This window comes from Hemicordylus capensis, chromosome 3 (assembly GCF_027244095.1).
Source record: "Hemicordylus capensis ecotype Gifberg chromosome 3, rHemCap1.1.pri, whole genome shotgun sequence".
NCBI classification, from domain to species: Eukaryota; Metazoa; Chordata; class Lepidosauria; order Squamata; family Cordylidae; genus Hemicordylus; species Hemicordylus capensis.
Genome location: NC_069659.1, coordinates 298,673,447 through 298,694,754, shown reverse-complemented (window position 1 = coordinate 298,694,754; position 21,308 = coordinate 298,673,447). Strand labels below are relative to the sequence as shown.

The following is a 21,308-nucleotide window of genomic DNA, read 5'->3' as shown; positions in this document are numbered from 1 at the left end:
TTGGCCTTTAAGGTCTCTCAGTAGAGCATTCATTGCTGTTGTAATCGAGTCCATCCACCTTGCTGCTGGTCGCCCTCTTCTTCTCTTTCCTTCGACTTTCCCCAGCATAAGGGACCTCTCAAGGGAGCTGGGTCTTCGCATAATGTGTCTAAAGTTTGATAGTTTGAGCCTGTCTTCTGACCCCACTCTGGACTGGGAAAAGTTCTTGGGGGGTGCTGTCTGGGCTGGCGAACTGCCGCAGGCTCGGTTCCCATCCGGGGAGAGACGGAAAGTGCCCACTAGCCCTGCCAGCTGTTGCTGCTTCTCCCAAAATGGTGCAGCGGCAGATACTCTACAGCTTTATATTTTGGGGCAATGGTAATTTTCAAAGTCTTTATGCCACTGACAGCTCCATCAGTTCCATCTTGTGTTGTGTAAACAATCAACAGGCAATCAATTAACCTTTTATCATGACTTACATGATATGCATACAGTTTTAAGTATTCCGTATTGCACTCCCTCCCGTTACTGGTACTCTGCACACACCTCTGAGTAAGGTGACATGATTACTTCTCACCAGATCCACAACAAGATTTTCTGGTTTGGTTCAAAATGTGCGCTCCGCTCCTTCCTGCTACTTTGTGGGCTGGAGTGCATGCATGCTCTGAGTGGAGGAAAAACAGAACAAAAGTGTAACAAGCCCATACCCTCTAACCTTTCATAGATGAAAGTAGCATCTAACACGTGTATTCTTTCATCCAAGATCACTGCCTGAATTGCCCTCTGATCACATAAGGAGGGCAGTTAGTCTCAACTACCCCCTATGCAATACTACATTAAAGTAGTATTGCACTAGAGTCAAGATACTCTCTCTAATGCATTTATTCACCTATCTAATGTCAAGAGATCTGAGGAATGGGGCTGGAATCCTACTGCAAGTGTGTGTGCACGGTTTTTTTAAAAAGAATCCCCAACAGTACCCCCAAAGGCAAAATAAGGACAGTGTTTTGTCAGGCACCGACACCCAAAAGACAGGAGGGACTATCCCCAGCAAATAGGGATGGTTGTAGCATATGCAAGCTGCGAAAGAGCTCATGGGGGAGAGGGTTAGGCATGCGTGATTACATATGTGTTTGTAACTAGGTCAGAGCCCCCACCTACCGCAGCCACCCCAGCTACACTATACACTCTTGAAAAATGCTCACAGCCAGACAAAAGGGTTGCCAGGTGGGCAAGACATGGCATGTAGGTATTCCTCTTACAAAGGATGAAATAATAAACAACATTTCTCTATGTCCCCATTTCACACAATGTCATCTCTTCTTGGAAGCTGTCGACCCTGGTATAACATTTATCTTGTCCTCTGTGGCATATTAAAAAGATAAAGATGACATATCCCTACTACATGGGGAAAGAGGCACCTTTTCAATGGTGGTTCTCTTATATTTAACAGGGGGAGAGCTACTGTCCGTATTCATCCCAGCACAGCATCTTTTCCAGTGCTTGTTGCTGGTATCTCTCTCTCTGCCTTCCAAGTTGTGAGCACCTTTGGGACAGAGAACTCCCCTCCCTTGCCACCACATTTTTCTGCTATGTGGACTTTTTGTTGAAAGGCATAACAACAACAAAATCCAGGCAACATAATATACATAACATAAAATAAGGGTCTATATAACACAGTATATGAAAATTAAATGAGAGAACACAAGCTAAATTAAAGAATTCATAAACTCCACTTCTCAATTCCTACCATCCGTTTCCTCCCCAAGAAACATGCATGTATTAATTTGTTGTGCCTCACTTACCTGGATATTCAGTATTATACTTTTCATGTTATATGTTAATGTATCTTTAGGCAAATGACACTCCAGTCACAGCACCTAGATTCACATATTGTGGGTCTGTTCAGTGGCAACTTCCTTCTAGCCTCAAGTGACTGATTATTCAGATCCATTTAGTGTTACAGACGGTCCTCCCACTGTCTGCAAATGCTTTGCTTTTGACAGCATTCTGAGCACTTGGGAACTCCAAGAGGCGCACACCAACTGGGTCAGGAGAGCTGCCTAGTGGCAAAGACTGATCTTACAATGATGTAAATCTCCATATTAATTCCCAGTTGATACATGGTCCAAATAATGTTTTTGTTTCCATGATGTGCAAACTGTGTACATTCTTTGCTTTGTACTACAAAGAAATGTAGTATATTTTTCTTTGTATTACAAAGAAAACAACACCTATCTTGTTATCAGGCATTCATATGCTGGAGCCTCTGACTGACTGTCTCTTCATTTCTGGCTACTCTTATACTCCCATCAGTATCCAAGAAGAAGAACAGATATCTTAGATACAGTATATTTATGCCCTCCACTCTATATTTTATCTCTTACATATGAAGCTGCCTTTTGTTAAGTCAGGCCATTAGTCTGTCTAGCTCAATATTGTTAATCTATACTGATGGACAACAGCTCTCGCAACTTTCTGACAGCTATACAACTGGGCATAGAGACACTTTTTTAATGTGGCGATTCTCTTTATTTAGCAGGGGGAAAGTAACTGGCCCTATCCACTCCGAGCACAGTACCGCCAGTGACTGTTGCTGTTGTCTATCTTATGTTTCTTGTTACACTGTGAGCCCTTTGGAGACAAGGATCCATCTATTTGCTTGTTTGTTTGTTTGTTTGATTTCTATACCACCCTTCCAAAAAATGGCTCAGGGAGGTTTACAGTAAAACAAACTATAATCAATTAACTATTAACATCAAAAACTGTAAAAACAACATGAAACCATTATTAGAACAATTAAAACAGTTTGTAAAATCCTGGAAAACCAGGCCAAACCTTTATGGTTTTAAAACAGTTTAAAAACCCTGGAAGGTCAGGCCAAACAGATAGGTCTTAAGGGCTCTCCTTAAGGCCAATAATGAATCGATCCAGAAGGATACCATGATCAATTGTATTGAATGCCACCAAGAGATCCAAAAGAACCAGCAGAGTCACACCGCCTCTGTCGGTTCCCTGGTAAAGGTCATCCATCAGGCTGACCAAGGCTGTCTCAACCCTATAGCCAGCTCTAATGCCAGTTTGAAATGGGTCTAGTCTATACTATACTATACTATACTATACTATACTATACTATACTATACTATACTACTAATATTTATATTCCACTTTTCAACAGAGGTCTAGATTTCCTCCAAAACCACCTGGAGCTGGTTGGCCACCACCCTCTCAATCACCTTGCCCGACCAAGAGAGATTGGAGACTGGCCTATAACTATCCATCGCTAAGGGGTCCATGGAAGTCTTCTTAAGAAGCGGTCTAACGATTGCCTCCTTGAAAACAAGGAGGCACCCTATCCTCCCTCAGCAATGCATTTATTATATTAACCAGGCCACCTCCAACAATCTCCCTGCTAGACAGAAGCAGCCAAGTTGGGCAAGGATCCAGAGAACAAGTGGTAGGCCGCACTGCCCCAAGCAGCTTGTCCACATCATCAGGCATCACAGATTGAAACTGATCCAACCTAATACTACAAGAGGGATTGCTAGACCCCTCCTTAATAGACCAAGCAAAAGTGGTGGAGACCAAGTCGGCACACACACGGGAAATTTTGTCCACAAAGAACCCATTAAAAAGACACGGCAGAATCTAATCAATCAATCAATTTATTTATGTAAACCTATTTGGAAAATTTTGTTGAAAAGTGGTATATAAATTGTTGTTGTTATTGTTGTTGCTGTTGTGAAAGGGCCCTGTGAGAAAGTTGGGAGAGCTATTGTCAGTATAGATTAACTCTTTAACTAGAGATGCCGGATATTGAATCTGGGACTTTCTGCATGCAAACTAAGCACCTTACCACTGAGCTACAGCCCCCTTAGCTGGTCTTCGTCCCACATTTCCCCACCCATATGTTGCTGCATGCTTTAATATAAAAGCAGTGGGCTTTCTTTGATGTTTGAGTATATGTTGTGGACTATCTTTGATGTTTGGGTATATGTTTTGTTTTTTAAAACCCTCTGCATTCTTAGGACATGTTTCACTTATCAGAGTGCCCCTATGCCTTTAAAAGGTAGTAGGAGAAGCTGTTCTGAGAAGCTGATTCATCGGCTCTCATCACATTCATAGGAGTCCTGGAGGCTTTATACTTGGTTAGGGCTAGTACCAGGTGGGTGGCCAACTTTCACCCTCAGGCCTTGAATTTCAGCAAGTTTAATGGAGAGTAGTTCAACTATGTTGTACAACAGGATCAGCCACAGTGCTGTGTTCAGCAGCTTCTATGAGCCATTCCTCTGCAATGTTTCTCATAAACAAATAGGGAGCATCTCTATTCCAACCCTTCTTCCCAGGATGTTGGGGTCCACTTCACAGCACATGGGCAAGAAAGGTGCTGTCCTTTCACCCATCTGGCATGATCAGAGAATTTTAATGCAGCAAGTGAACAGGAAGTGGGAAAAGGTCTCCCATGTCCTCAATAGGATATTGAGATTCCTCTGCTTATCCCTTGTCATCAAGTCAATGATCGGATCCTGCTCTCCATGCACACACTTTCAGTGGTAATACATGGGCTGGGCCTGTCGGACAGCCTCATTTCCAGGTAGGGCTTCAAATACATGAACAGCAAACCAGTATTTCCTCATAACCAAGAGAAACTCCTATAAACCTGTCACTGACCAAGTCCATGTGTCTATGCATTGTTAAAATCAATGAATGTACACATTGAATAAGAATACTTGTTAAGGTTCAGAAATATTGTGCCTTCTTAAAATTATATTTCCCTTAAATAATAAATACTTGGTGTATAGCTTTTTTTGCTGTACAAATTTTCGTTACTAAATCTCTGCTAATTCTGCAAAATAGAACCTGACAAAAGCTTCTGTTTCCCAGAAGCTTCTGCTTCCCAGTGATGAGACAACAGAACCTGTCTCATAATTGAGACCCAGCTGTGCTGAGCAGTAGTAAAATAGGCAGAACCTGAAAATATGATACTTTTACTTAAAGACTGTCACCCTCAAAATCTCAGTTCATGACATGTTTAATCACAATGAACTGCACATTTTACTGATGTTGACACAACTATATGATGTGAATTTCATGAACTGAGCTCAATACCCATCACAATGTGCAGTGACCCCCTGAAAGGACTAGTCACATGTTACGTTGTACATGTGGACTGTTTGTCCACATGGGCACGCTTTTGTGTGAATGTCTCTACAGATGTTCATTTCAAAAGTGGAACAGGGAACTTTACATACATGGCTTTTAGTTCGAATCTCCTCCGGGATGGAGTGTGCCAGTCCACATATTAGCTGCATTTACTCCGAAGTTACTGCAGGCTATCATGGAGCAGTACAGACAGGACTCTGTTTCCCCTCGAATCATGGCTCCGCATTCTGGCTTAGCCTGAATTACATCTGGCTTTTAAAAATCCTCTATTTCCAGCAGCTTAAAAATAACACTGAGGCTTCTGTTATGCCCTGAAGTTTCTCTGTGATGTGTGGAGGGGCCATTGCCAATAATTTGGCTTCTTTCCAAATTCACACTTTCTTTCTTTTTGTTTGCTGGGTGGATTTCCGTAACACAGGTGTCAGCAAAGGATAGTTTGACAGCTTGGTGTGGTGTGCTCTTTGAGTGACTTGCAATTGCAAGTGCTGGAGGTGGAGTGGTTGTGGCAAATTGACGCAGTTCTGTGGAGGGAGTCCAGAAGGGGATGGGGAGGGAGAAATTCCTGATTTAAACGCAAGCATGTGCAAAATGTGAGTCTTCCTATGCTTTCAAGTTTGACTTTGTTTTGTTGAAGCCTGGTCACCTTGGAACACAGCTTTACACATGCAGATGTTGTGAAATCTTAACAGTGGAGACTGCAGGTTAGATGTAACTTGAGCCCTTTGTGTCTGAGCTGATTTTTCTTCATCACAGAGATAAAGCAATGATTTCACAAAGGCAAGTTCATTATAAAAACCAGCAAAAATTTGGGTCAGATTCTTCAGGTTGGGGTTAAGTGTTCAGTTGTTTTGACTTGTCACTTTTGTGGAAATTCGGCTGGCTGTCAAACAAAAAAAAAGTAATAATGAAGGGAGGTGTCTCATGCCTCCTCCTGGGATGTGATTGGTGGGAGAAAAAACCCGGAGCAAGCAACGGGAATGCACACAGGAGAAAAATTGCAGGGAATGTGGGGAGGAGCTGGTGGCTATGTGGACGGTCCATCTAACCCCCCAAATTAAACCGCCTCGAATCTGCTCTGAAGCAGATTTGCTCTTTGGAAACTCCATGGCATAAAGCTATATGTGAATAACTTCTAGGGGACTGGATCCTTTAAATGCAGAGTATAGATTATGTGTATTGCTGTATGTGTGTTGAACATCATATGTGAATAATGACATGCATTTAGAGATCAACAACCTGTATTCAATGTACAAAGGTTGTATGTGTGTATAGCATAATGGGTAAATTGCCATTGTGACCACAGCAAATCCATTTTTATGTCACATAAAAAATATGTGACATGCTTTCAATCTGCTTCTTATGCGTAGAGGTCACTAGAGGGAGACAGAGATCCAGTTGCCTCTAACGTGAGTGATGGTACAGAAGAGGGTTGGTTGGTGCAGCTACAATTCCGGACCAAGGGTCTGGTTTTATAACACCTTCACCTTCAGAATGTCTGAGCATATCTTTATCTCTAAGTATTTTCTTCATATGCGTCTCAGACAACCAAAGGAGGCAGCCCTGTTTCATCTGGATGCACTTGTTTTAAAAGAGATGGTTTTTTTAAAAAAAAAAAAATCATTCTTTCTGCCTGGTTTGTAAGGTTTCCGCTTGTTCTGTAAAACGGCACTTTAAATAACCATTATTTCAAAGATCAAACCATAAGCAGTCTCCTTTTTTGCTCTGTCAATTACTGATGGATTGGAGATTGTGTCCATCAAATCCTCTTTGGTTGTTACTGATAAGGAGCTTCTCAAGCCTATCTCGTTGGTTCACATGGCACAGAGGCCAACAATGACTAAATGTCATTCCCACTTGACAGTTCATAGCCTGTCGTCTCCTGACCTCAGACTGACATCTGTTTAATCAGTCCTTGGTCACAGCAGGAGGACAGAAACCTATAGTGCATCTGAAATTTGTTTTGGATCTTGAGTTCACATGGGAAAAAAATCCTCATTGACTCTAGGGATATGTACAAACATGATTATTATAATGGTGGGGCATTGTGAGAATGGTGGAGGCTGTGATGTTTTTGCTGCTGTATTACATATATGCTTTTTTTCAGCACTAAGACAACCTCTTTTAAGAAACACAGACACAGACAAACACATACAGTTCTGCAGATTTTAACTGAGAAGGAACTTGAATAGGATGCAGCCTTCTGTGGTGGGTGGCTATTGGCTGGTGCCCACAACATCACAAACCCATGCTTTCAGTCTCCAATCTCCATAGCAGTTTTGCAACTTTACTTTACATTTATGGGGTTTTTTTTTCTTTGCAAAACAAAGCATAAAGGGCTATTTAAAAACAAAATGTTGATCTGCCCACAAGACTAGTGACTGATCTAGAATTCGGCCTCTTGTTTAATACATTTGTCGTGCACATTGCAATACTGCCCATGAGCCAGAATCATATTGCAGGTGGAGAAGCTGCTGTGATTTCTCCTTACATTGTGTGTATTTTCATCCTAGCAGTCCTTGGTAAGATTAAGACATGTGACTGGACAAGATAGATTGTTGCATCTGCACCCATGGTGTGTGTTTGCAGAATCTGTGATAATGCATTTTTCTCCTTCTGGGTTTGGGCATAGAAATTGAACCAGAATATATGAGTACAAAGAACTCACATTTGTATCAAATACAATTAGAGGAGGAGGAAGAGGAAGAAGAGGAAGAAGAAAGGCAATCAGTGTTGTCCTGCTGCTGCAGTCATCCAGGAGCAGATGTCTTTACTATATTTATGCACATGAGGAACATTTCTCAATTTTTCCTGTCATGAGAACCATGGGTATTAATTGGAATCATGTGAGGACATCTCAGAGGGTCTCTTTGGCTCTGCAAATTCTAGAGGAAGGAATCAATTCGAACAGCAGATGAAAAGAACAAAATTATTCCTGGATGGTTGATTGGTGAAGTTTACAAGTTTAAATTATCTAAAAGCTGCAACAGACAGGAGAGCAAAGGCAAGGAATTGACATCAGAGATTCACAATTTGTCCTTTTTTCCCCTGGGCAAATGTGGTGATTTGTGGGATAAAGCCAGTAGTGGCATGCCATTGGTTTCATTTGTTGCAAGCACAATGAGACGCATGCATGTTCAAAAGCATGTTCGAGCTCCAGCTTCACACTTGATTCCCAAACCTTCCCTAGCCCTCTTCTCACAACATATACAGGGTGAGTGAATGTATATAGAGGGGGAAACTTATTCAGTTGTATGTGCATAGTACCCTCTCTCTTTATGTAATCCCCCACATGTTTACTGAATGTGTGGTGGTGGTGGTGGAGTGGGACCATGCCTATTTACCAGGAGCGGAGCCAGGCTGGCGGTAGCCCATGTGCAGCAGCTGTGGCGGCCCCCTGGCCCCACTCCCCATGTCTGACGTCAGACACGCCTGGCTAGCCATGCCCCCGCATCTGATCTCAGACGTGGGGTCGTGATCTCCCTTCCAAATGGGGCCACGCCGCCCCGTTTGGAAAGGAGATCGGCCCGCGTTGCTTTGAGCAATGTGGGTCGGAACAACTGTCCCTGCCTTAAAGGCAGGGTGAGCCGTTCGGTCAGGCTGCCAATATAGCATGGGTGGATCTCTCTCCTAAACGGGGCTGCACGGCCCCATGATCTCCTGCTGCATTGGCAGCGGGACCAGGAGCGGCTCTCCCTGCCTTTAAGGGAGACCACTCTCATGCGTCTGATGTCAGACACGGGGTGTGTGTGTCTGGGGCCATGCTTGCGGTCCCTGATTGGGCGCGTCCTGGGTTCTTTGAACACATTCACCCAATGGTGGCTTCGCCCCTGCTTCAACCATGGTTTGCTCCGTTCGCACGGTGGCTCCGACCATGTTTCCCAATACACCCCCCTGGTGACTGCACATTCAATTTTCATGACATTGATACTCCACATGAGGGGGCAGCTTGATCGTCCATTCCAGGGATGGCCGACCTGAAGCTAGAAACACAGGGAGCTCCATATACCAAGTCAGACCATTGATCTATCTAGCTCAGTATTGTCTACACAGACTGGCAGCGGCTTCTCCAAGGTGCAGGCAGGAATCTCTCTCAGTCCTAACTTGGAGATGCCAAAGAGGGAACTTGGAATCTAAATGCTCTTCCCAGAGTGGCTCCATCTCCTAAGGAGAATCTCTTACAGTGCTCACACATCAAGTCTCCCATTCAAATGCAACCAGGGCAGACTCTGCTTAGCTAAGGGGACAAGTCATGCTTGCTACCACAAGACCAGCTCTCCTCTTTGTTGGACTATGTTGTTGGACTATGACTTCCATCATCCCCAGCCACAATTTATTGCAGCTGGAGATGGTGGGAGCTGTAATCCAACAACAGCTGGAGAGCCTTTGGTTGGCCACCACCCTGGTCCATTCACCCTGAGGTATATCATGAGAAACTACAGAAAGCCTCAGCTGAAGTTTTCAACGTTTTCCCTGCTCCCATGTTTATTTTTAAATATGGCATAGCCTGATCTATCCCTAAATGGCATGAAGGACCATATATATATATATATATATATATATATATATATATATATATATATATTCAAAAACATCCTGGCTGGAAAATTTGCAGGAATGGTCTGTATGCACATCCTCACAACTTTTTGGAGCAGTGTTATCCATAGTCAGAATAGCCTTAATGAGAGCTAACCTCCGCTGGAGATAGCACCTGAAGAAGAAGAAGAAGAATTAAACGCAGGTACCTTTCTATGGACAGATGAACAGAATCTGAGACTGTTTTCAGAGTCAATGGTTAATATCTAAAAAGGAAAGGTCTCAGGACTTGGCATTTTTGACCTCTGCTTGAGAACCCCAAATATATGGAGGCAGACTGACATTCAGTGGTGAGGGAAGGCATTTTGCACATCCTCAGAGGCACTGGGGGAGAATTTCCACACACTCTGAGCATACCAACAACATTTCAGCCTTTGCATGATACTCTCTTGGGCCCTTTCCCAACAGTAATAGTGCGAAACCTCATCAGAAACAATCTGACTACAGAAAAGCTCCAGTGTAAGAGAAAGGGAAATGTTTGCTTTCAAGTAATAGATACATTTAAAAAAGCTCAAAGATTTCAAAAAGGTGAAAAGGCATTTCTGCAGCGCTGGATCATTTGCATTGTACCACTTTTAAAAAACCAAACCAAACCCTGACTTCCTTATGTAGAAGTTGTACAGTGCAGGAGGACACAGCTTCCTTTTTTTTTGAAAAAAAGTCACAAAATGGAGAATTGTGTGGCGAAGGGAGAGGGGAGTGGTGCTGTTGTCAAGAAGTACACCACAGAATGTCTCCAGTCAACGCCACTGATAAATGCACAGCCACAAACCACAGCAACAAACACCATAATGATAAATGTGCTGTCTGGAGGAAATAGTTCATCTTCCCAGGCATGGGTAAGTGACCAACCAAAGCCTATCAAGATCTCAAGACCATGTCAGTCAGTAGAAGGAGGGGTAATCTACTGGCTCCAGTGTGTGATTGGCTGATGCAGCTGCTTGAAAAGGGAGCCTCAGGGTTAGGTAGGAAGGCTGGAGGAAATAGTCATTATGTCCAGACCAGGGGCGTGACTACTATTAGGCAAAGGGAGGTGGCTGCCTGGGGCCCCCCACACCTCGAGGGGGCCCCCCAGAGGCAAGTCACATGACTATATATTGTGAAGTGTGTGTGTCTCAGCGAGGGGCCCATTTTAAAATTTTGTCTCTGGGCCCACTCCAGCCTTGTTACGCCCCTGGTCCAGACTAGAGTGAGCTGTGGGAAGTGAGGATGGAACACTATTTCAATATATTACACAGGTTGCCAAAAGGCTGGCAACGACCTTTGAGGAAGGTCACTACTATTATTCTAATTTTACAGATGGGAAACAAAGGTGGGATTGTCAGTAAGACACTGGGTGCTCTCTTCCTTTTGCTCACAAAGATTCTCAGTAAATCATCTTCTGCTGATGCCTCCTTGTGGCGAGCTGGTCTTGCAGTAGTGAGCATGAATTGTTCCCTTTGCTATGCAGGGTCCATGCTGGTTTGCATTTGGATGGGTGACTACATGTGTGCACCGCTAGATGACCTTTCCCTTAGGCCAACTTCAGCCCTTCTGCAGGTATTGGACTACAATTTCCATAATTCCTGAGTATTGGCCAGCAGCTGGGAATGATGGGAGCTGTAGTACATAAACGCTGGGCAACCCTGCCTTAGGGTATGGGGCCCGTAGTTCAGTGGTAGAGCATCTGCTTTGCATGCAGAGGTCCCAGGTTCACTCCCTGGCATCTCCAGGTAGGGCTGGGAGAGACTCCTCCCTGAAACCTTGGAGAGCCATTGTTGCCAGCCAGTGTCGACAATACTGAGCTCACGGGACCAAGGGTCTGACTCAGTATAAAGCAGCTTCCTGTGCTCCTGAGGCTGAGAACAGGGCAATGCTTGGGGCAAATGAACCCCCTTTTAGCCTAACCGAGTCTCCCCATCTGGCGCGCCTCCTTAAGAGCCAGGAGAGAGGGGCGGGAAAAGTCTTCCTAACGCGATGTAACTCCTCCTCCTCCTGCCGGTTAATTCACTTTCCTTACAAGGCCCCAGCAAGAAGATTTCCTCCCTCTCAGAAAGAGCGCAGCGAGGGCTGACAGCAGCAACGCTCTGTGTAGGCTGAAAGGAGAGCGGCTCTTGGAGGAGTCAGATGCCTTGTCGCTCCACCAGAGAGCGAAGGATGGGAGCTGCGAATCCCTGTAGTCCCTGTGCAACCTAGGCCGGGGGGAAGGGGGCATGCTCCTCCACGAGCGGCGGGCAAATCGTAGGAAGTCGGCTGCAGATACTTGTGGGGCGAAAATGCATTGGAAAGGTAAGTGGCTTTCTGGAGCTGGAAAGTGCATTGCATTTGCTGTGGTCTTTTCCCTTTGCCGTATTTAGAAAACACTAGGTAAGATGGGCAGTCTCTCCATCGTGGTGGGTCCTTAATATTGTGTGTGTGTGTATGCTTTTGGGCTTTGCTAAGATCATCCCTTGCATTCTGAAGGTTGCATTGTTTGTATCAGATTGACTGGAAAACAAGACTTTTTTTTAAAAAGTGGGTGGCTTGTAATATGTGATATAACTTGTTGATAGACAGATCTGGGTAAATTCCAGTTCGTCTTCAGGAAAACTCTGGTTGTGGTAACTCCAGGTCCTAATATGAAGACATACAATTTCTTTTACTGAGGGTTGCTTTATCTAGCCTAGTATTGTCTGCTGTGACTTTTGGGGATCTTTTTCCTGGAAATGCTAGAGACTGAACTCATGATGTTGTGCATGAAGTGTATATGCTCTACCATGAAGTTACATTCCCTGCATTTGCTCTTCTCTTGTTTCTACCAGGATCTGTCAAATGTTTGGTTTCCCCCCACCCACTGCTAGGAAAATGTTTGAGGTGTGCTGAACTGTACCTCAGTGCTTGGACTTAAGGGACATGATATGCAAAGTGGGACCTTGCACTGCTACAGTTCTGCGATCCTTTATTAATCATGCCTAAATGAGACTGTGTTGATTCAGCACTGGCTTTCTTTAGTTGATGATGATATGATATTTTTATTATATCAGAAATCCCTCTCTCTTTTCCTTCTTGGCATGAAAGCGGGTGTGACACATTTTGTTAAGAAGCCATGCAGATGTGTTGCTATCCTAGTCTCCCAGACAGCCATGAGCTGCTGATGTGATTTGGTACATCCATTTCCTGCTGATGTGACTGCTCCTGGAATTTTGTATTCATTTCTGGCTACTTTATTCCATTGTGAATTAAATCCCATCTTGCTAACTGCTCATTCTGAAAATTATTTCTAGCTTCTTGTAATTTGATTTTGCCAAATATAACTGCTCATTATTAGGAGGCCTGCTAAGGGTGGGGACAATGCATTTTGCAAGTCTGGTTTTGTGCCAGTATCTCCCATGGATCTCATAAGGGCCCTGAAACTTTTAGTGTGTGATTTGCCTTTGTTCTCATTTTTGCAAGAGTCAGTAGATCAACTTTTATGCTCAACTTTTGGCATAAAATAGTGCAAACTCAGTTGAAGCTAATAGACATTTTGTCGATGATGTAAGTATTCTGCATGATTCTTTCTTATCTCCTCTTAACAAGGATTTCTCAATGTTCTTGTCAACCAGGAAGTTCAGAAGCATCTGTGTGGCATGGGCTGCCTTGAATCTGGGTCATAGTGAACCCCTCTCCTAAGCAACAACTGCAGATTCCTCTCAAGTCAAACTCCTGATGACTGCTTGACCCCACATGCTTGGGTCTAGCTGATGAAGATGGAGGTTCTACGCCGCTCTTCTGTCTTTGCTGCAGAGGTGATGGAAGTGTTTGATCGGACTCCCACAGACAAGGAGCTTGTGTCTCAGGCCAAGGTGCTCTGCAGAGACTACATCCAGTCCCGGCTAATTCGAGTTGGGATTGGCTGGAACAAGCCTGAATACAGTGCACCGGCACTGGGTGGCAAGTTAGCAGAGGTTTCCCACATACTTCTGAGACTAGGTAAGTGCAGAAATGGTCAGGGTCACCACGAGTGGCAGTTTGGATTCCTTGAACTTCTGGGTAGCTCCAGGGGAAAAGTGGCTCTACAAGAGATCTGGAGAGCCTGATCGTTTCTGTTTGGGCATTCAGCAGACTTGATGTGTGAGCACAGTAAGATATTCCCCTTAGGGAATGGAGCCGCTCTGGAAAGAGCAGAGGTCTGTGGAGAGGAGAGCTGGTCTTGTGGTAGCAAGCATGACTTGTCCCCTTAGCTATGCAGGGTCCGCCTTGGGTGCATGTGAATGAGGAGACTAGAAGTGTGAGTACTGTAAGATATTCCCCTCAGGGGATGGAGCCGCTCTGGGAAGAGCAGAAGGTTTCAAGTTCCCTCCCTGGCATCTCCAAGATAGGGCTGAGAGAGATTCCTGCCTGCAACCTTGGAGAAGCCGCTGCCAGTCTGTGAGTAGACAATACTGAGCTAGATGGACCTATGGTCTGACTCAGTATATGGCAGCTTCCTATGTTCCTAGTTGAATGGTCATCTTCCTTTGTGCTCTCTCTAATTTTTTCCATCTATGTGCAGAATGGGTTTTGTTCTGGGCAGCAGTATCAAGGTAGTGTGTTTGCACATGGATTCAGAATGGAGCCTTCCTGGTTCAGCTTGAGTGGGATCTAAAATTAACTGTGCAGACATCAGAAAATGTCTGAGTGCACACACATGCGCACGCCTTAGAGGGAACAGTGTCTGTGACTGCTCAATTGAAGTGGCATGACTTTAGAATAACAAGAGCATGGTATGCTCAGCTCAGGCTTTCCCATGCGTACGTGAGTAGAGAGCATAGTTTTAGTGTGTACAGATGTATGGAGTTCTAGCAGCGAGCCTACTGTTGTAGTGCATTCACTCCATATTATATACACATACTGTATTCAAGCCCTCATCAAGCTTGGGAGAAATATATATTTTTCACTCTGCAGCAGAAATTGGACTTGCACAGCACTGGTTTGCTGGCCCTTGTGTCATTCATGAAGCCCCCTTCTCAGAGAAGATGTATGTGCTTAAAGTTGTTTTTTAAAAAGAGCACTAAATAAATGTCTTTATTATTATCAAAGAACTACAAGGGTGTGTGAAAAACCAGACATACTGCCTGCCGGAAGCATGGTGAGTGTGTGGAAGAGCAGAAGGCAATTCAGTTCAGAGCAAGGTATATGGGAGGAGCAAAAGGGGAAGCGGAGCTCACTATGCAGTGCAAAAAACAATAGTACCTGCTCCTGTTTCCATATATTGCCTTGCATTGCTCTAGACTTGGTAAAGTTGACTGGAGACAGGCAGCTGAAAACCAAAGTTTACTTAGCCGAAATAGATGCAAAGCTCATCTGTTATGGACAGGCTACTAGGCAAACACCAGTGAGCATTCCAGACTCCAACAATCATATTTTCATTTAGACTGGACTGCATTTGCCGGCCACTCACAGGTGAACTCACATGCACATCCACCACCCTCCCAGCAAGCCAAGGTGCCTTTTTCTAATTGCATGGGAGAGGGTGGTGGTTCATCTGAGCCACTGCTCTACATGTGGCCCAAATACTAGTTTAAACGAATATTTGGGCCATGTGTACAGGAGCATTTCATATGAAATGCCTCCCCCCCACCTCGCGATTAGAGAAAGATGCCCCGGGAGTGTGGGGAAGGATGTGTAAGTTCATGGTACACCCATGACCTTATTGCATGTGGGCAGCCAGTGGACAAAGTATTGTCCAACACAGCCTTCTATGGAAGACCTTTAATGTACATAGCCAAACTCATGGGAGAAGGTTGTCTTTCAAGTATCTGAGGCCTGGACAAGTTTGGTTCCTCTCTTGGTTCTCTAATTTTCTTCCTTCCTCTCTCTCCTTTCTCCTACCTTGTTTTTGTTTTTGTTTCTTCACTTTGTTTTGCCCCAGGAGTGAGGCCAGGGTGTGGGACTTGCATTCCTTTTGGTATGTGGGTGGTGAGCATTTCAAAGGGCTAACAAATGCTGAAGCGAATCTGAAGGTGTCTCCTTGACGACTGTCCTGGCTGTTAACATTCTGATTAGGATTTGGCTGATAGCTACAATAACTTGGCATTCCATCTAGGCAATGCTGCTTGACACTAAAACACTCCTAGAAGCCTTGAGGGAAACACCACCTCCTTGTAAAAATTCTTCCTGTGCCCTCCCGCACAGCGCCTCTCTCTCTTGTCGCTAATAAACAGCCTGATAACAGTTACAGAAGTAGCACTGTATGCTCCTTCCCAACCATGTCTCTGGACTTCAGATTCCCAGGTTTCTTTAGCCCCTCACAGAACTGTGGTATAACAAGTCAAAACAGTGTTACCTGCAAAAATTAAAATGGTGGTGGTGGTGGGGAATTCAAATGGGATGATAGGATCTGTAGTCCAGCAGCATCTGGAGACCCAAGGTCTGTCTCTGGGCTTCATTGGACTGCATCACTTTCCCTCTGAGGCACTGGCAAAATTACAGTAGTTGAAATGACATTGTAGTTGAATATGAGCGTTCTGCTCTGTGCTGTACCCCACTTTCAGACTCCAGGTGATGAGAAGTCCAGGGGCTGTGTCAACAGCTTTAGTTTCCTTTAGATGAAAGAGCAGTGGAGAGATTTTTAGTATTTGCAGAAATATTGTTTGAACAGTTTCAGAACCCACCTTTCAGGTACATTGAATGCTAAGCAGTACATTTTCACTGATTAATTGCCATGTCCCATTGAGTTGTCCCAGCTGCTGACTGACCATCTTTGCTAATAGCCAGAGAAGATTAGATATCTCCTCAGTGGCTAAGCAAATATCCAATTGCTTTATAGTTGCTTCCCTCATACACACAAGGAAATATTATGTGGATTAAATGAAAAGTTTACCTCTGCTAACTGGGCAAAGAGGCACCTTTTACCGTGGTGATTCTCTTTATTTAGCAGGGGGAGAGTAACTGGCCCTATCCACCCCCAGCACAGTACTTCCAGTGACTGTTGCTGTTGTGTGTCTTATGTTTCTTTTTAGAATGTGAGCCCTTTGGGGACAGGGAGCCATCTTATTTGTTATTTCTCTTTGTAAACCGCCCTGAGCCATTTTTGGAAGGGCAGTATAGAAATCGAATTATTATTATTATTGTTATTATTATTATTATTTATTCAGCAACAACTCAATTTTCCCTTCCTTTCCCTTTCTAACTCTTCCCCCACACTCTACAGGATCCCCCTTGGAACAAATGTCCAAACAAACAAACTGCAAAAAATAACGGGATAGGATACAACACTAATCTTCTCTGACTATTAGCAAGGATGGTCAGTCTGCAGCTGGAACATTATTTGTGTTTGTCATCTAAAGATGATCTAGATGATGACTGTATTGATAAGAAACTTTGGGTGTGAAGTGAAGTGTTTAGAGAAATACCAGTCCTGGCTTCAGTGTGTGGGTGAAAAAATTTGCACACTTTTTGTGTGCATAGAATTCAGTATGATACCTGGCATTTATCCTGCCAAGATTACCTCAGCAAGCTTGGAATTAATTTGTCAAATGTTTTAATTATCATTCACCACAAAAGCAATTACATGGAACCATTCCAATGTTAAAGCAGGAACAGCAGCTTGATATAGGCTAGGTAGGTCTTGGCCTAACCTATCCCCAATAAACCTACTTCAGAAATGTTCTGGTGTCAGCTGGTATTTTGGGAGGCAACACCTCAGTAAATCTTGAGATGAATACCCTGATATTTTGAAAACCCATGTTCCGAAGCAATAGTATGTACTCCGCCTCCAACCATTGCCCTTATTTTCCAGTACCCATCCATGATAAATCACTGTCCCTATTTCGGGCTTTTGAAAATATCCTAGTAAAAATTTCAGAGTGAGTTGCTAGACGTGCTGTTCTTCAGGGTTCAACTCCCTCCACAGAGTCCCTTGGAGTACTTCCAGATGTGCTCCTTGTAGTGCCATGCAGTTGTTGATTTTTTGCTTTCACTTGGAAGTGGGATTGTGCTCATTTTTAGTGCTCTCCGACCAATGGCTGTTGTTGGTGTCTACCTTATGTTAGGTATGTGCCCGAAACATTATGAAGGCCTCTGAAACGTTTCGGTGCTGGGGGGGCGGATTCGGCGCTGGCAGGAGTAGTACTTTAAGGGCGTAGGAGGGCGTACTCACCCCTCCTGCCGCATTTCCCCCACCGGTGCTCTGTTATTTTTAAGCCCTTTGAGGTGGCAGTGTTCCTCCCTTCCGCCTCCTTCCCCCCCCATCAGCTGGAAGTGGCCGGAAGTAGCGAGCGCGCCAGCCGATGGGGGGAATGGGGCGGCAGGGAGGAACGCTGCTGCCCAAGGAGCTTAAAAACAACAGAGCACCAGTGGGGAAAATGTGGTGGGAAGGGTGAGTACACCCTCCCCCACCCTTAAAGTACTACCCCTGCCAGCGCAGAAGATCTTCGTGCACATCCCTACCTTATGTTTCTTTTTCGATTGTGAGCCCTTGGTGGACAGGGAACCATATTTATTTTTCTATGTAAACCGCTTTGGGAACTTTTGTTGACAAGTGGAATATAAATATTCACAGTAGTATTTAAAAAGCCTATAGACTTTGTAAAAGGATGGAAGAGTAGCATTGAAAACAGCCTACACTTGTAGTCATTGTACTGTGGCTTTATTAAGAACTCAGAAAATATCCATTAATGTGGCTATTTAAGCACAGGAAAAGTACAAGTGACAATAGATGGCTGGTTACGTCCTGTGAACCGCCAGTAAAGAGCGAGTGAACCAAGCATGACAATTCACTCTATTTCCAAGTGCCATAGGAGAAGGGGAGGGGACACATCTTGTCCTAGTGCACATGCATACCAATATAAGCACATGAGCTCAAAGGCAGCAGGCAATGCTCAGCCTGCCACTTAACACACTTTCTAAGACATATTTTGGACTGTTGATGACAGGACCATCCTGGGTTTTTTTAGTAATATATTTAACCCAACTCACTAGCATAGTGATGTGGATAGCAGCACGCAGCTAGATTTGTTGGCAGCCGCCACTAGCCTGCCTGCCTGCCTGGCCCTTGTTCGGCTATGGACTCATTGCCTCCCTGCCCATCGCACTCTAATGACCAGTAAAGTGAGGCAAGCCAGCCAGCAGCAGTGCGGCCTGATGATGTCGCTGCCTGGCATGTGGCACTGGATGGTGACATCATTAGGCTGCATCGCCACTGGTAAAGTGAGACAAGCCAGTAGTGACAAGTCCCTGGCTGAATGGGGGCCATAGAGGGAGGCAGGCAGGTGGGTGCCCCCCCCCCATCCTGGCCCCCACTGAACAGCTCATGTCCTCAGCACATGGTCACTCAATAGTAGTGACCAAACTAACAAATACCCTTTTGGCTTTTAAATTGCTGGGGGGTGAGCAATTGCAGAGTAAATGAGTACAGTGGAGTAGTGTCTTCAGTAATGTATAATAGGAATAGGGAAAGATTCAGCAGGAATCTTTGGTATGACAACTGAGGAGTAACCACCATGTCCCTATTTTTGTCTATTTTGTTTGTAGGGTATGTGATAAAATAGACAAATTACATATTTTTGCTAGTAGATCAGCCATTTCACTTTTTAGTTCCTTCAGAACTCTTGGGTGGATTCCATCTGGCCCTGGCGATTTGTACACTTTTTGTTTTTTCAAGACAGTTTAAAACATCTTCCTTCATCACCTCAAATTGGCTTAGTTCTTCCACCTCTGAGCCTGAGAAGCTCGGTTCTGGAGAGGATATATGGTCAGTATTCTCTGCTGCAAAGAAAGATGCAAAGAACTCATTCAGCTTATCTGAAATCTCCTTATCTTCCTTAATATTGCCTTTCACTCCCTCATCATCTAAGGGTCCAGCAGCCTTCCTGGCAAGTTTTCTGCTGCTGATATATTAAAACCTGGAAAATCATATGGGCATGATGCCACATGCGAGGCTGATCATGTGCCTGCTTAGAAATAAGTACCGTGGGAGCCTTTACTCCCAGCAGAGTAACCAATTTACAGTGTTAATCTGGAGCAAACAGTGCTATCTCTCTTATCTGGATGTTGTGCCCCATCCTTTCTTCACACCAAAAGTGTGTTCTTCCGTTTGGAAGTGGCTATCCTCTGCTTCCTCCCTTCTCTGTTTTATCTTAGAAGGAATCCCATGTTCCCAATGCAGGGAGCCAACCCCTTCTCCACACTAGTGGGTCACATTCGCTCTTATCAGGCCGGTGCATGTATACACCACACTTCCTTTCTGTTTTATCAGATCACATGGAACAATTCAGCCCTTCAGAGGGTCAAATGTTTTCCTTGCGGGTTTCTACAAAAAGCCCTGGTGTTTCATCTGCTTAAATATTGGTTTTATGGAGACTGCCAGAAAATTACAAAAGTGGCAAATAATTACTGGTTGTCTGAGCCCTTAATGATGAATGGTGACTTTCAAGTGCAATCCATACTCTGCTAGTAACTACACCAAGAGGCCCAGCTATAGCACAACAGTCCCATGAGACTGTAGCAAAGAATATGGTAATGACCATGTCCTCTAAAGATGGAACAGGAAGCAAAAGGGGCCTAGCTCCTTGGCAGGATTACTCACGGGCCCCCCAAAACATTTTAATTAGGATGGCAATGTTTGATTATTATTTTTTAATTGACTAAAAGGATTATTCTATCTATATAATTATCTAAGACTTATCCGTCGCTAATCTCATGCATGGCAGTGTCGGGAGGGGGGAGAAGCCGGCGGAGGGGGGAGAAAATGGTGGTGGCGAGGAGAAAATGGCAGGGGGTGGGGGTGGGGGAGAAAAGTTGGGAGGGAGAGAGATAGGAGGGGGGAGAGCCAGAGGCGCAGATGCTCTGCGCCCGGGCCAGCTAGTGGTTTTTTTTAATTGACTTGATTGAAATTACATAATTTATGTGCACTTCACTTCCCCAAGTGGTGACAATTTCCAGGGACACCATTACTCAGGCTTTGGTTTCCTCTGGAGGAAAGATCACTGGAGACTTACGAAGTATAAACTAATATTGCATCTTGCTGCCCTGCAGGTGCTCAAATATTCTGCTGCCTAGGGCAACTGCCCTTGCCTTGCCTCATGAAAGGGCCACCCCGGCCATGACTTCATATCTAATCCCCAGAGAGTAATCCTGCACCCTTAAGGTGCTTCTAGCTCACACATTCTCAGCTTTTTCCATCCAGTCTGTCTCTAGAGCTGCAAACTGCAGTCTCTGTATACACCAGCCCTTCCTGTAGCTTAAGGAGGCTTCTAAATTCTGATGGCGTTTCTACATTCCAGACTTTCCAGAGCTATCTCTGTGTATGTCTCATCAAGAAATGGCTAGCATTTATTAAAAGAACACAAGCATTGACATTCTGGACCACTAATGAGAAATATTTCATTCAAAAGAAAGCAGCTAATTCTATGGCCAGCAGTCAATTTTATATGCATAATATTACGTATACACATACTAGAATATTCTGCTCATGTATTATAGATGGGGCCTGGGCATAGCTATGCTGCTGCTTGCACCCTTTAAAAAACAATCTGTATAGAGAGCCACTGTGGTGTAGTGGCTTGAGTACTGGACTTTGACCAGGAAGATCTGGATGCAAATCTTCACTTAGTCTTGAAGCTTGACTAGATGACCTTGCATCAGTCACTTGG

The 21,308-nt window shown here is 44.4% G+C and overlaps 1 protein-coding gene across 2 annotated transcripts in view; it reads left to right on the top strand.

The window, feature by feature from the left end:
• Window positions 1–11,615: 11,615 nt before the first annotated feature.
• BOK (BCL2 family apoptosis regulator BOK) overlaps window positions 11,616–21,308 on the top strand; it is a 45,959-nt gene continuing 36,266 nt past the window's right edge. Inside the window, exons 1-2 of one of the 2 annotated variants that reach the window (XM_053313054.1) lie at window positions 11,616–12,003; window positions 13,299–13,665. In XM_053313054.1, the coding sequence (XP_053169029.1) occupies window positions 13,437–13,665 (229 nt within the window). In that variant the 5' untranslated portion in view covers window positions 11,616–12,003; window positions 13,299–13,436. The remainder of the gene's footprint in view (window positions 12,004–13,298; window positions 13,666–21,308) is intronic. The other variant, XM_053313053.1, reaches the window with a different exon arrangement.